General features: G+C 50.7%; 1 protein-coding gene across 10 annotated transcripts in view; it reads right to left on the reverse strand.

Moving 5' to 3' along the window:
• The window catches only part of Fbxl2 (F-box and leucine-rich repeat protein 2), a 68,247-nt gene that overhangs the window by 21,510 nt on the left and 31,535 nt on the right, over positions 1 to 15,202 (reverse strand). For 4 of the 10 annotated variants that reach the window (XR_379878.3, XR_379879.3, XR_379880.4 and 1 more), the window contains exons 6-13: positions 10,743 to 10,811; positions 10,552 to 10,647; positions 9,244 to 9,370; positions 9,054 to 9,128; positions 6,340 to 6,470; positions 5,207 to 5,267; positions 4,475 to 4,519; positions 3,919 to 3,975 (exon numbers count right to left, since the gene is read on the reverse strand). Coding sequence is in view for 5 of the 10 variants with exons in the window: in NM_178624.6 (NP_848739.1) it covers positions 3,919 to 3,975; positions 4,475 to 4,519; positions 5,207 to 5,267; positions 6,340 to 6,470; positions 9,054 to 9,128; positions 9,244 to 9,370; positions 10,552 to 10,647; positions 10,743 to 10,811 (661 nt within the window). In the remaining 5 variants the exon portion in view is untranslated. The other 6 variants (XM_030244622.1, XM_030244623.1, XM_011243027.2 and 3 more) reach the window with 4 other exon arrangements.

Below are 15,202 nucleotides of genomic sequence, written 5' to 3' on the forward strand. Positions count from 1 at the left end.
TAAAATGCACAGGGTTGGAAGTGTAAATTAAAAGCACATACTGCTCACAACTGGTAACTCCAGCTACAGGAGCATCCACAGTCCCATGCATGGACCCTAGCACAGACACGTACACACATTAAAAGTACACACATCCATGATTCAGTTGTGGCTATGCAATGAGATCCTGACCTTGGTCATATATCACCAGCCTCTTAGAAGTGGTAATTAAGGTTGCAGAAGTACTAGGGTGAGTTTACATGGCCAAGTTTACTTAATAACTTCAGACTGGACAGTTGCCCCCCACCCATGAAAATAGAAAATGCATATGAGCATAAATGCTGTAAAGAGAAAAGATCCAGTGTCTGAGAGCGACCGACAGGCTGAGCTTGACAGTCCGTGAGCTAATAATGTCAGGTGCTGGGGTTCAGGTAGGAAAGGACAGAATGTGCTTGGAGGCCCAGGCTGGGGGACAAGAATGTCAGGCTCAGAGTGTGGCAGGAGACAGGCCACCATTGGGGTCACAGGAATCAAATGAAGATCACCAAACTTGGCAGCAAACATCCTTCCCATCGAGCCTGCTCATGGGGTTCCCCTTGCAGCCCAGGATCCCTGGGTGATGTTACACTTCCCAGAAAGGCCAGCAGTATAGAACCCTGTTAATTCTTTAAGTGTTAGCAAAAGTTCTATAGCATTTCTACATGTTCCTACATGTACATTTGGGGTAATTTAGGAACTTCCTTAAGGGTTATTTGGGTTATTTTATATCAAGTGAGTTAGACGTTCATTTCGCTCATGTTGTCAGATTTATGTAGTTGTGCCTCCTACAAGTTTAGCATCCATAATGTGAAAATTTGAAATTCTCCAAATCTAAACAATTTTGATTATCACTACAAATAGAACAGGTCACAGTCAGAACACGGTGCAGTAGCAATTGTGAAAGGTGCACGTTAGGCATAAGATTAATTTGTTTCTAGATTTTGGACCTAGCCTCAAGTACTTCATTATCTAAGTGTATATAATGAGACAATCTGGAAGGCCAACACCTTGGCCCCATTTTAGATACAGGACGCTCAGCCTGTATAGACCTGGTGGCAGCTGATTGCTGCTGATACTAGCAGCCTGGCCTGGGGCCTGTTTCCAAAGCAGCAGCCAGTGTTGCTAGGATACTGCTCTGGTGTTTGTGTTTTCCACTCACTGTGCTCTACCGTGTTATGGCCTTTTAATTTGGGCTTTATTTTGCTTTCTTCTGACGACACTGTCCTACTTCACTTGGTATCCTGTCCTCCTGCTCAGCCGGGTGAAGCTTGTGCCAGGATCCCCTTCTGTCTCGACAACATCCTCTGCATGAGGAGAGTCTCGAGTTTACCTAGTGACGCTTCAGCTTCTTCCCTTGCCTGCTGTGGGATCACACCGTTAATGTGGATGTGCGCGTCTGTCTCCCAGCCTTGCCGCGTGCCGGTGCTGTGTGTTCTGTTTAACATACTCAGCAGTGGCACTGTAACACTGAGGACCCACTGTCGTGCTTTCTGTGGTAGTAGATTCATTTTAAATTCACCCCAGTGTCCTCCCAGCACTTCCTGGAGATTTCCATCACAGGATTCTGAGGTGAGGATTCTGGGCCTTTGCCAGTGTCTGCCCAAGGATCCTCGTGAGGAAACTGGCTTTGGTGGTTGGAAGATGGCCCATGATGAGCATCTGCCCGAGGTCTGGTCAGCTTCAACCTACAGGAACATGGTACCAGCTTGGGACTTTTTAGCCCTGTTTTGGTTCTAACTGTGATCCTATGACTGTCACATCTTTTGTCCCTGCTCCCAAGTCACCCCCTTTGTTCTCTAAAGGCTGTGCTCACTTGCCAACACTAGACCACTTTGCTTTAAGGCCGTTCACTGGTTTTTGGTTTTAATTTTCGGAACAGTTCTATGTTCTGTATCTACTCATGAGCACTGACTTTGTTGCTTTTATGGTGTCTTCATAATTTCTACCAGGAACATTTTTCTGAAGTCCACTTTAAAATGTCAAATGTCATGTTAATCTGGACTTGTCATCTGCACACTGCCACCAAACATAAGTCCAGACTGTTCTGTTACATCCAGAATGCTCCGACACCTTCATTACATCTCCTTGCACCAGGCCTATAGTACTGCGTTGTGAGGTAAGGCCCCGTAGTCTGCATCCAATGGCCAAGTCCCCATACTGATCGTCCGATGCCTATGGGGCAGTTGCCTCGCCGCCGTGAGACAGGTAGGTGTTCAGACCCCTTCAGACAGCCTGCCTCAGGTCTGCCTTAGGTCTAGGCTCCCTGTGTGCTCTCAGGTGGTCCTGCAGATTGTCACTCCTGGGCAAAGATGAAAGACTGTCCATTCACCCTTTCCTGGCAGGAAGCATAGCTCTGTTTTGAGTTACTGCCAGGAAGGCTTCTTGGTAGACCATCCTCCCCCTGGGTCCTCTGAGCAGAAACAACAGGTTCTTGGGGATTTGTTCCTGTCTCAGAATCCCTTGTTATCAGCTCCTTTAAGCCTATCTTGGGATATATAAAGCAAAAAACACCCAGTGACTCATTCAATCCCATGGCCCTAAGGTCCCTGGCTGGCTGCCCCATCTTCTCTTGGCCTTCTTAATATTTAAGTAGAAGTGTGTGCCTAGGCACTTAGTTGAAAGTCGATGATAAGGTAAGAAAGTATAAGGAAGATTTTTTTTTTTTTTAAAGACAGGGTCTCTATGTAGTTCTGGAACTCTGTATAGACCAGGCTGGCCTCAAACTCCGAGATCTGACTACCACTGCCCCCTGAGTGCTGGGATCAAAGGTGTGTGCCACCTGCTCAGCCAAGGAAGCCGGTTATCTAAGGAAGGCACTTCCAGCATAGAAGAAAGACTTCTTTTTTCCACTCATTCTGCCTTTTATCTGCCCTACTGGGCTGCTGGAGGAGACACTCACTGCCAGTCTGTCAATCACTGAGTTGGCTGTCCTTGTAAACTTGGGACCCACTATACTGCAAACGCACTTCACATGACGCCTGCACCTGGATTGCCCTCGGTGTACTGGGCTGGTGGGGGGGCTAATGGGGTGTCTAGCATGGGGTCAGGGGCCACATGCTGCTCACCCATGCCTTACACAAAGATTCACGTTCCAGAGCCAGGGTGAGATTGCTGATGCCCACAGTCCAGGCCAGGGGAGCCCTCAGGACACTTTGCAGTGAATAGAGTCAGCAGCCTGTGATGTTTCTCTTCTCCTCGGCCCTGAGTTGTAGTCTCACTGCAGGCCTGATGCTCTGTTCATCATCTTTGGTGGGTTTCATTTTAGTTTCTGAAGTAAGCTTTTTTTTTGATCTTGTTCTTTGAAATATGGTCTCGACATGGCAGCCAGGCTGGGCTCACACCTGAACTCTTCGGGTGGCAGCTTCCCAGGAGCTAAGATCACAGCTGTGCACCTCACACCACCTGACTCACTGTGGTGTCAGTTTAGTTTACTCTTATCTCCCATTTCTAAAAGCAGCCTGTGTAAAAAATGGGACCGCACTGAGAGTGGTATCCTGGTGTTCAGAAACCCCAAGAAAGGCTATCCTGACCTTACAGGACCCCTACACCACGCAGAGGGCCAAGCGAACACGAGCAGGCCCATAGGGTGGCCCCAATCTTTGCTCCTAGGTAATGGGATTTTTACATCGAACTTTCATCTCCCTGACAAGGTGAACATGAGGTTATGTGAATCGATGGGGCTGTGAGTTTCTGTCAGCTTCTCTCCCTCTCTACAACAGAAGTCATGTTCAGATGCCCCACAGCCCAGGCTAGCCCAGCAAGGAGGTCTAAGAGCAAGAGTGATAGTGGCTTTACACAAAGTGAACCCCGTGGCATCTGCTGTCTGTGTGTGTGTGTGTGTGTGTGTGTGTCCTCTCATCCCTAAGGCAGCCTGAAGTCTCACCAGTAGCTCGGACTCACCAGGGCTTGCAGCTTGGGACAGTGGATGGAGAGCTGGACGAGGGTGCTGTCGGTAATCTGGAGAGAGACACAGTCAGTGTGGCTCCTGCACTAGGGCTTAACACCCGGTCCTGGATTCTCCTGAGCGTGGGACTCAGAGGGAGCAAAAAGAAAAGTAAAACCTCATTCAAGCACACTGGGGCTCACACTGTCAACTCCTAGGCTCACTAGGAGGCTCACTGCTCTTTGGCCTTGCTTCTGGTGCCTGAGGGAGCCTAGGGACAGGACAGACATCAAAGCGGTGGGTGGGGAGTTCCCCAGAACACCCTCCTGTAGTCACCCTGTCACCCAACATGCAGGTTCATTCCTCTCACAAGCTCTGTGTGAAATAAAAGGCAACCCTGCTTATGCTTGGGAATGGATGGTACTCTCCTGCATGTGGAACCACCAGACACTTACAGACCCCATTACAAATGGCCTAACGGGGGCCTGATCCCCACCACCATGCTGGGTAGTACTGGTAACCTCTGCTTGCTACAATGCCAGCCCCCTAAGGGGTTGCCAGAAGTCCACTCACCAGGACACATTCTTCAAGGTCCATCTTCTCCAGCTCATGGCAATTCTGAAAGAGTCCATGGGGCTTTACTTTACTATGTGGGCACACAAAGAGTAGCCCTGCAGCTCACCTGTTTCACTGAGGAGTGGGCCCTGCTCCTTCAGCCATCCCAAACAAGTAATTCAGAGTGGCTGCCAAGCTCAGTCTGAACAGCGGTCATGGCTACCCACCCCAGTCATCCCCTCTCAACCAAGAAAGAGTTGTCACACCGGCCTACACCATAGATCAGACTCCTGCAGGAGGCGGGGAGAGGAGGATGCAGATGGTTACCCAGGCAGGATGGAAGGCGGGAGAGCACTGCCCTAGCCAGGGAAGCTGAGCAGAAGCCATACAGAGAGGTCACTGGAGAGAGGCTTTGTGCAAGGTGGGTCTCCCTGGCAAGCAAGACAGTGAGGCCTGAACTCAAGGCATCCTGCCTGTGGCAGTGTGTACTCAAGGTAACTGAATGTGGCCCACATTTCCCGGTAACTCAACTGCACAGTTCTTAACGTGAACTCAGTAAATGCCAACGTGGTGTCGAGAAGTTGGACACACCTGCCAGGATCTCCCCAGAGTCCTGGCCAGCTGACAGAAGTGCAAAGGTCATCGTGGTCATCTCCTCTGAAGCTAGGTGTCGGTGTCTTTGCATTCCCCAAATCTACCCTGAGTCACTTTGAATTACAGCACAGTTGTGTCCCAGACTTGATTCCTTACCCGAGCTAGCAGTGTAAAGCCTGCGTCGGTCAGATGGGAGCACCGGGCAGCCTCCAAAACTCTGCAGAGCGGGCATGAACAGGGGGGAAAGACACACAACACCTAGTTAGCAACAAACTCTGCATGGGGCACAGGCTGTTCTGAGAGCCTGCTCTGCTCTGGCACACTGAGCCACTTCCTGGTCATGTCCTTCTGGGTCTTGCAAACAGGGCCTCTTGGGACAGATGAGTGGTACCAGGCTCAAAGGCATGGAGCAGAGTCCTAACGTCTCACCAGAGTGAACCAGGAGCCCACCCCACGCTGTTGTTTTAGAACCCAATAAAATGGACTTTTGCCAAATCCTCTTGCGATCCACGTGATTATCTTGTACCGGGGACTGAACTCGCCCCAGACGTGCTGACAAGTGCTCCACCCTAGTCACCCTCTAGGAGACATTAAAGTGTAGGCAATGAAAGGCATGGGTTAATTCTCATTAGGCCTGAAACAGTTTCACTGTAAAAACAGATAGAATGTTCTCTACTGCCTCTTTGTATAGTTTGTGTTGAGACCGTAGGTTCTGAAGTGGAATCTACAGGTTCAGATTCTTGTTTCCCTTGTCATCCATCTTGAGACACAGGACAAACTGACTTTCCTCTGGGCCTCAGTTTCTGCTGAATATGGGTGTCCACTCACACAGATGTGTTTAGTTAAATCAGGGTGGCACAGGCCTATGGGGAGTTGGCTACTCGCACAGGCTCCCGTGCATGCAGGGCTAGTGTTGGGCAGCGGACAGCAGTGCTCTACCTTGGGAACCAACCTTCCTTCTTCTATTCAGGAGGATGACAGGCAAGCAACCAGACCGTCTCTGAGTTTGCCTATCTATTGACAGGGTTAGCAGAGACATTCATCTAGTCTATGTAACCAGACCACTCCAATGGCCAAAGCCAAAGTGTGACAGCATGAAGTAAATGTGAACAAACACATGAAACAGACCAAGAAACTACATGAGTGCAGCTGTGCTGCACACCCATCCGCCCCTAGTGGGCATAGGTGATGTCATACCTCCTGGTTCTACCACCCTGAGGGCTACCAAACCGCTCCCCCTGGCAGCCTAGTCCTCTCAGAGCCAAAGAGCAAAAAGGGGTCATACTCACTGTAGTCTGGGGCAGTTCAGGCCCAAGGCTGTGAGAGATGCATCCGTAAGGTTGCTACAACCCGAGAGGCACAGAGCCTGTAGCCGGTGGCAGCCCCTGCAGATCTGCACCACGCCATCATCAGTGATGCGCTAGGGAGAAGAGCACAGGGGTCAGGGGCCAGTGCTGACGGACACGGAGCCTGGGGGACACGGAGCCTGGGGGAATGAGCCTAGTGCGGTCTACCTGGTTCTCTGCTGCCTACAAGCACTTCACCCTGACACCAAACCAAAACACAAGCAGGCAGCATGTGGCAGCACTCACCTGTACTCCCAGCACTTCGAAGGCTGGGGCAGGAGGATTTCGAGTCCTAGTCCATCCTGGACTTCATAAGTGAAATCCTACCTCAAGACAAAACTAGCCAAGTGTACTCCTTTGACCCCAGCACATGGGAAGCAGAGGCAGGTGGAGTCTGGAGTGTGCCTGGTCTAGAACAGCCAAGGCCATGTGGTGAGACCCTGTCTCAAACAAACAGACCTGTCCAAAATCAAAGTAACAAACGACAAGTCACCAAGTCCCGGCGCTCACTACGTCGGAAGGGGCCGGCCTGGCAGGCGTGAGGCGCTCTCAGAATTCAGCCCCAGCACTGCTAAACACAGGGGCAGTTCCAGTTCCGCACAGCTGTAAGATAGTCTAGCATTAGCAAGGCTAAAGATTCCACCAGGAGAGTCTTCAGAAGAGCCGAGTTCAGGAGCAGTTTATAAACTGATGGAGAACACTAAGTTACTCCTGAGACTGCCTGGTCAAACGACACATTAGCATGCGGCTGGGTGTGTAGACAGTCATGCTTTGTGTTCTCATCATAGAAATCGTATGGGCTTACAAACGTACGTATAACACTTCACCAAACCATCTAGAGGAAAGGAAAAGCATGTACTGATAGATTCCTTGGAGTTCTATTTAATCAGGCTGTGAGAGCAGAATAATCTTTGCTTCCCATACTGGTTCCTGCAGACAACAACGTGTTCCTGAGCTTAACCATTGGCCAGTGCTCTCCCATGCAGTGCAGAGTCTGTCCTTTGGACAGTCCAGGCAGGTCTGTGAAGCCACTGCTCCCCCCCACCCCCCACCCCCCCAGCCACCACCATCACACACTCTGAAGTCCAGGATTCGTTTGTTAAAGCTGAATGCAATGTCTTTCCCTTGAGTTTCCCCTTGGGTCATGCAACCATGAACCTGCACATCCTCCCAGCAGCAGTGAGGAAGGCTGATGCCTACAGAAGAGTGCTGGCTTTCTCTTGCACATGCCCTGGGTTTACAGCACTGCTGCTTGTGTGCATGTGTGTGTGTGTGTGTGTGTGTGTGTGTGTGTGTGTGTGTGCGCGCACAACCTCAAGTGTCATTGTTCAGGTGCTTTCTTGAAACTCATTCTGCGGCTGGCTCAGAACTTGCCAAGTAGGCTGGCTGGCCAGTGAGCTGGGGGACTCCTGTGTCTGCTTGCCCAGTGCTCAGTGCCCAGTGCCCAGTGCCCAGTGCCCAGTGCCCAGTGCCCAGTACCCAGTGCTCAGTGCCCAGTGCCCAGTGCCCAGTGCCCAGTGCTCAGTGCCCAGTGCCCAGTGCTCAGTGCCCAGTGCCCAGTGCCCAGTGCTCAGTGCCCAGTACCCAGTGCTCAGTGCCCAGTGCCCAGTGCCCAGTGCCCAGTGCCCAGTGCCCAGTGCCCAGTGCCCAGTGCCCAGTGCTCAGTTTCTGCCATGGGCTATATGGATCAAGCTCAAGTCCTTGGCAAAGCCAGCACTTAATTGACTGACTGAGCTATCTTCCCAGCCCACGGCTGCTATTCTCACTGGGGGATCAGAAGGGCTCCAGTGTGTTAAAAAGAAACTACATTGAGCTCTAACAGCTAGGCGGTTAGTAACAGCATTCCTGATTTTTTTTTTTTTAAGAGCCAGGCATATTGGCCCCCACCTGTAATCCCAGCTTTCAGTAAGCTCTCAGAGAGTAGCCTGGGCTATGCAGTGAGACCTTGTCCATCTGTCTCATATATTTATGTATATACATATATATATAAATATATCATATATAAATACAGGTATAGAAACTAACAAAGCTGATTTATATAATTCTGGGGAGGTGTCGATAGCCTTGTGCCAAACATGCTGCTATTATTATTGTTCTCTCACCTTACAAAGAGTCACAACTCCCATAAGGATAGAGGATGTGGAGTCAGGGCAAGGCTATGTGGCCAGATGCCAGCCACTTTGGGTATATGCAGCCTGGCAACGGGCTGACTGAGCACAGGTGCGGCGGGCAGTGGGGCCGCGCATAGGTGTGGCTGCGGGCAGTGGGGCCGCACAGTGGGGCCACGCATAGGTGTGGCGGCGGGCAGTGGGGCCGCACAGTGGGGCCGCGCATAGGTGTGGCGGCGGGCAGTGGGGCCGCACAGTGGGGCCGCGCATAGGTGTGGCGGCGGGCAGTGGGGCCGCACAGTGGGGCCCGCGCATAGGTGTGGCGGCGGGCAGTGGGGCCGCACAGTGGGGCCGCGCATAGGTGTGGCGGCGGGCAGTGGGGCCGCACAGTGGGGCCGTGCATAGGTGTGGCGGCGGGCAGTGGGGCCGCACAGTGGGGCCGCGCATAGGTGTGGCGGCGGGCAGTGGGGCCGCACAGTGGGGCCCGCGCATAGGTGTGGCGGCGGGCAGTGGGGCCGCGCGCGCACCAACGCTCGGGTCCATACTTACTGAGCAGGACTGCAGGTTGAGGCTCACCAGCTCGTGGCAGTGGTTCTGAATGTGTTTCAGAGCTTCGTCCTCTAACTGAGTGGATGGAGGAAATGAAAGAGGGGTGGAATCCAGGTGAGAGAATGGATCGGGCACCAAGATGACCACCACAGCAAGGAAAACAGGCTGACCAGATGTGTGACCTCTGTACCTGTGTACAACCCCTCAGGAGCAGGGCTTTCAAACCCCGGCACCCCCGCACCAGCGCCTCAATGCCTTCCTTTGTGATCTGGTCACACCAGGAGAGGTTCAGATATTCCAGGTTCCGGCAGCCCTCGCTGAGAGAACAAAGAACAACAGCACCCTGTGCAGCCTCCTGCAGAAGGTGCTGAACTCAGTACACCACAAACAACCTAGAGAGGAGACTAGGCCAGGGCCTGGCGGAACCACTTCCTCCTCACCCAGTGAAGCCACCAGGAATGCCTCAGTCCAAGGCACTGACCATACTAGGACTGGGTTTAGGGGTTCTCTGTGCAAGTGCACATATGTGTGGGTGCATGGTCCATATGGCCAGAGGTTGACTTCGAGGTATCTTCCTCAGTTGCTTGCCACCTTTTGTTATTAATTTTTAAAAAAATCAGTTGATTGTAATGAACTCACAAACAAAAAACATGACATAGTTAGATTAAGGTAGAGAATCAAACAAATACTAACCTAGCCTCAAATTCTGCACATCTCAGTGAGCCCCTGTGCAGTTAGAAGGGCCATTCCAGAGCCACAAGTTTTGCCTAGAATTTCACACGTTCACTATTAATTACAATTTATTGTACTTATCCACCATCAAAAGAAAATGATAGCACTGAAAATAGAAAACGGGGCTGGAGAGGTGGCTCAGTGGTTAAGAGCACTGGCTGCTCTTCCAGAGGTCCTGAGTTCAAATCCCAGCAACCACATGGTGGCTCACACCTGTCTGTAACTCCAGTTCCAGAGGACCTGACACCCTCACACAGACATACATTCAGGCAAAACACAAATGCACTTAAAAATAAATTTAAAAAAAGAAAATAGAAAATAATTAGCTTTAAAATCTCTTTCAAATTTTAAGTGTGTGTGGTTATATGTCTCTGAATGCAGTGGCCCACCGTGTCCAGAAAACGAGAAAACTAGAGGCAACTGTTAGCTGTCTGCCATGGTGCTGGGAACTTGGTTCCTCTGCAGGAGCAGTGCGTGCTCCTAACTGTGGCGCCCTCTCCCCAGCCCTAGCTTTACATCCTGCATTCTGCCCCCCCCCCCCTACCTCACAGGGTCTCTCAGTGAACCTGGCTGGATTCGGTGCCCCAATTCAGCGAGGCTGGTCGGCCAGTGAGCCCCAGGTCTCCTCCCCAGCACTGCAGCCCTGGGGTCACTGGCTGTCTACGTGGATTCTGGGACTTGTCTTTATTGCCTTACAGACAGAGCCACCTCCTCGGCCCACACTTTTTTTTTTTGACCCCCCTCCCCCAATGCCAAGCGCTCTCACCTGATGCCCTTTAAAGAGCTGTTGGTAACAGACACGCAGGACGTGAGATCCAGGTGTTTCAGCTTGGAACAGAATCTGCTAAGGCTGTAACACGTGCTGAAACGAGGCAGACATACTAAAGACGTTTCCAACCTTGTTTTCCGCCTGTCTCCTTGTGGCCACTCCCGCCCTAGACCCGTCCTTAACCCTACCTGTCAGTGATTTTCGTGCAGCCATTGAGGTTTAAATGTTCAATGTTCCGGCAGTTCTGTGCAAAGGTCCTAAAATGAGAAGGAAAAAAAGAGTTGTTTTTCCCCAACCTAACAAAAACGCTGCAAAGCAAAACACCAGTGGCTACAAGTGCTCTGGCGGCTGCAAGGTGGCCACTAGAGGGCAGCACAACCATCCACTTCAAACTGCTTTCCAAGTCCACTCTAACTCGGCAAAGGCCACAGACTCCTTGGCAGATACAGGGCTCAGTAACCTGGGCCGCTCCCAGACGCTGCCTACTGCTAGCCTGGCATAAAGACCCAAGCTACCTGTCAGCTAACCCTCCTCCAGCCCCACCTTGGGGGTCATCTGAGATGGGAGGCCTGATACTTCTCGACTGGAAAAGTCCACTTGAAGCAAGGTAAGACCTCTGTGCTGTGCCCTGGGGCACTCTGACCACTGTCAGTCTTGTTAGTATCAAGAGCCATCATCTACAGGCAAGAACCCCAAGTTATGAAGAACAGCTGCCTTCCTTACGGTGGGTGAGAGCAGGACCAGACGCAGAAAGCTACACATGACTACCGCTCCCTGCATCGTCCTGAGGCACTTCAGCGGGTCTCACGGGTCCTGGCTATTCCATGACATCTCCACCACCTCCAAAACCTAGCCACCTAGAGCCTGTATCTGCTCATTCTGCCCTGCTGTGTGAGGATGGGGAACCAAAGTGGATCCCTGGGGCAGGGCTAGGAAGATGAAACCCAAGAAGTCCATGGGGCTCATCAGGGGCCACGGAATCGAATGCCAGCAGCTGCCATGTGCTACCCTGATATGTGCATGTGAGCAACTCCCACGGCCGGGGAAAGAATTAGCTAGAAGCATGACACCAGAGATGCCATGCAGAGACCTTCAGCCTATGAGCACTTGCTGCTCTTCCAGAAGACCTCAGTCTCTTTCCCAGTACCCAAAGGCTGCGCACAACCATCTATAAATCCAGTTGCAGGGAATCCAGGGCCCTCTGATGGCCTCTGCAGGCACTGCGTGCCTGTGCAGACAAACACGTATACACATAAAACAAACAAACAAAAAAAGAAAACAAAAACTTGAGTCTTTAAAACCAGTCTGACTGATTTCTATGTTGCTGGCGATCATGGGCTCCCCACATTCTACAAGAGCATTCTCCCTCAAGCTACGTCCTGCCAGCCCCAAGACTAAGAGAGGGTACGATCCCCAAAAGAACAGTCAAACCAATGAAGAATCAAACTCAAAACAGCCTTTATAGGAACAAAATGTGTTCCACACCTAAGAATGTGGAGCTCGTGATGTCTGCACACACCGAACAAAAGAGGAAACTAAATCTGTAATGGACACCACTGCCCAATCAAAGTTTACTCAAACGGGACAGAGCAAGAACAGGGCAAGGGCCCTGAAGGTTATCACTGAGTCACCCAGAATGCTGTGCAGCTGCGGCACAGAGTGGCCGAGCTGAAATGTACTGGACGGACTTCTACAGCAGGAAGAAGATCAGTGTGGCTGAAGATTCATCAGGGACACTCCAAATAAAGCAAAGAGCAGAAGGCAGGGGGTATGCTCAGTGGCACAGGGAGCCTGGTGTGTACTAGGCTCTGGGGACAATTTTCAGTAACATGTGTACTCATACACACACACACACAGGAGCTAGTCTGTGGCATAGCTCAGTTATAAACCACAGATATGACATGTATGAGGTCCTCAGTATTGCAGGAGGCAGCGGGGAGGCGGAAAATCAATGTATAAAAATTAATCAGGTTTCTATTTCTATTAATGAACAATATGGAAGGTCAGAGCAAAGCATACATTCTGCAACAGCACTCTCCTTCCCAGCACCCGTGTGAGGTGGCTCACAAACACCGGCAACTCCAACTCCCGGGGATCGGATGTCCCCTCAAATATACACACCCCACCCCACCCCAACAGATAAGCATATACACATAATTTAAAATAAAAATTTTAAAGACTATTTAGAACTAAGTCTGACAAAACATGGATGCAGCTTTCACACTGCTCGGTGCGAGCCGTGAGGAGCTGAACACTTGAAGCTGACACGACAGCTCTGTAAGCAGGGTTGGAAACCAACTGTCAGCTTCCAAGACATGATGGCACTAGCTGTTGAAGTGTGTGTGGCCAACTATAAGACACAGATTGCGCAAGAATAACTGGATGTCTGCAGGCAAACCCCAAACCTGAATGTGTGCCCCTTTCCACATATAAAGACCAGTTCTGTTCAGGGGCATGGGTCAGTGGGAAAGTCCGGCATGAGTGAGACCCTGGGCTCAGTCACCAACAACTGTCCCCAAATAGTCAAACAAGGCGTGGAGAGATGGCTCAGCAGTTAAGAGCACTGGCTGCTCTTCCAGAGGTCCTGAGTTCCCAGCACCCACATGGCAGCCCACAACTGTCCGTAACTCTAGTTCTAAAGGATCTGACACCCTCATTCAGACACACGTGCAGGTAAAACACCAAAGCACATGGAATCTTTTAAGTCAAAATAGAGCTGAGTTGCTGGGCTGTGGTGGTGCACGCCTTTATCCCAGCACTTGGGAGGCAGAGGCAGGCGGATTTCTGAGTTCGAGGGCAGCCTGATCTACAGAGTGAGTTCCAGGACAGCCAGAGCACACAGAGAAACCCTGTCTCGAAAAAAAACAAAAACAAAAACAAAAACAAAAAATTAGAAAGCTTGTACGCAGTGGGCTGTAGAGGGGTCCAGCAGTCAAGAACACTGTTTGCTTTCTCGGCACCCATGTGGCAACTTATAACTCCAGTCCCAGGAGATTTGACACCCTCTCTGGCCTCAGTCAGTACCAGGCACACATGGTGCAAACTCATGAAAGCATTTACACATACACATAAAATAAAAACAAAAAAACTTTGTAGACTTTCACAAGGCAGGCACAGGGTGGGGTGCGTGTGACCCCAGGAACACAGCAAGTGCTTATGTTCTAGAAGAAAGACCTCAGTGAAATGTCTTTCAGGAAAAACCTCCCTTTGGGGCTAGAGAGATGGCTGGGCAGCTGGTAGCACTTGCTGTTCTTCCAGAGGATTCAGGTTCGGTTCCCAGCACCCACATGGTGGCTTCTCAACTCCATAACTCCACTTCTAGAGGAACCCAATGCCCTTTTCTGGTCTCTGCAGGTACTGCACATACATGGTGCACATACGTGCAGGCCCACACACAAACACAACAATTTAAAAATTAAATAAATCAGCAAAGAAGCTTCCTTTCAGACAGACAGACAGACAGGAGCCTGGGAGAGCACCCTTGCAAAGGTACTGTGCAAAGCACTGGTATTCACAATGAATTAAGAATTCTCAAAAATCATAAAATACAACCAAATGAAAAAATGGACACATGACCTGGACAGACATTTGCCCACACAGTTCATGGATTCAAAACACAGGAGCTCACTGGGCAGCATCGGGGAGATAGAGAAGAGCCACATGTAACACTGAGCACCGTTAGGGCCAAAGTGAAAAGGACACAACAGCCACACCAGGGCTTGGCAGGGCGAAGAACTGGAGAGTCACAGACTACACGGAGACTTAAAACAATTCATTCAGTTTCAAGACAATAGATCGGAGGCTTCTTAAGTTAAAGCTGGGGCTGGGAGACACTGCAATGTCCATCAGGCAGCCGTGCTGGGTGCCAAGCCTCACAGCCTGAGGTTGATGCTCAGAAGCCACGTGGCAGGAGAGAAGCAACTCCTGGGGCTTGTCTGCTGCCCTCCAACACAACCGATGGCATGTGTGCATACACACACTCAAGTGTTGAAGAGAGGGTGTACTGGCTAGTTTTGTGTCAACTTGACACAGCTGGAGTTATCACAGAGAAAGGAGCTTCAGTTGAGGAAATGCCTTCATGAGATCCAACGGTAAGGCATTTTCTCAATTAGTGGTCAAGGGGGGTTAAGGCCCCTTCTGGGTGGGACCATTTCTGGGCTGGTAATCTTGGTTTTATAAGAGAGCAGGCTGAGCAAGCCAGGGAAAGCAAGCCAGTAAAGAACATCCCTCCATGGCCTCTGCATCAGCTCCTGCTTCCTGACCTGCTTGAGTTCCAGTCCTGACTTCCTTGGTGATGAACAGCAGTATGGAAGTGTAAGCCGAATAAACCCTTTCCTCCCCAACTTGCTTCTTGGTCATGATGTTTGTGCAGGAATAGAAACCCTGACTAAGACAAATTGGTACCAGCAGAGTGGGGTATTCCTGTGACAACCTGACCATGTTTTGGGGAGGACTGTGGAAGGACTTTGGAACTTTGGGCCAGAAGATCGATTTGGTGTTAAGAGCTCTGTCGAATGTTGTGTAGGAGCTTGGAAGATAATGTTGAGAAGAGTGCAGAAGATGGAGTCCTGGCTTGTGAAATTTCAGACGGAAGATTAAAGACTCTTTTCAGGGCCATTTCTGTTTTGATTGTGAAGATTCTGTGGTT

Source organism: Mus musculus, chromosome 9 (genome assembly GCF_000001635.26).
Source record: "Mus musculus strain C57BL/6J chromosome 9, GRCm38.p6 C57BL/6J".
Lineage (NCBI taxonomy): Eukaryota > Metazoa > Chordata > Mammalia > Rodentia > Muridae > Mus > Mus musculus.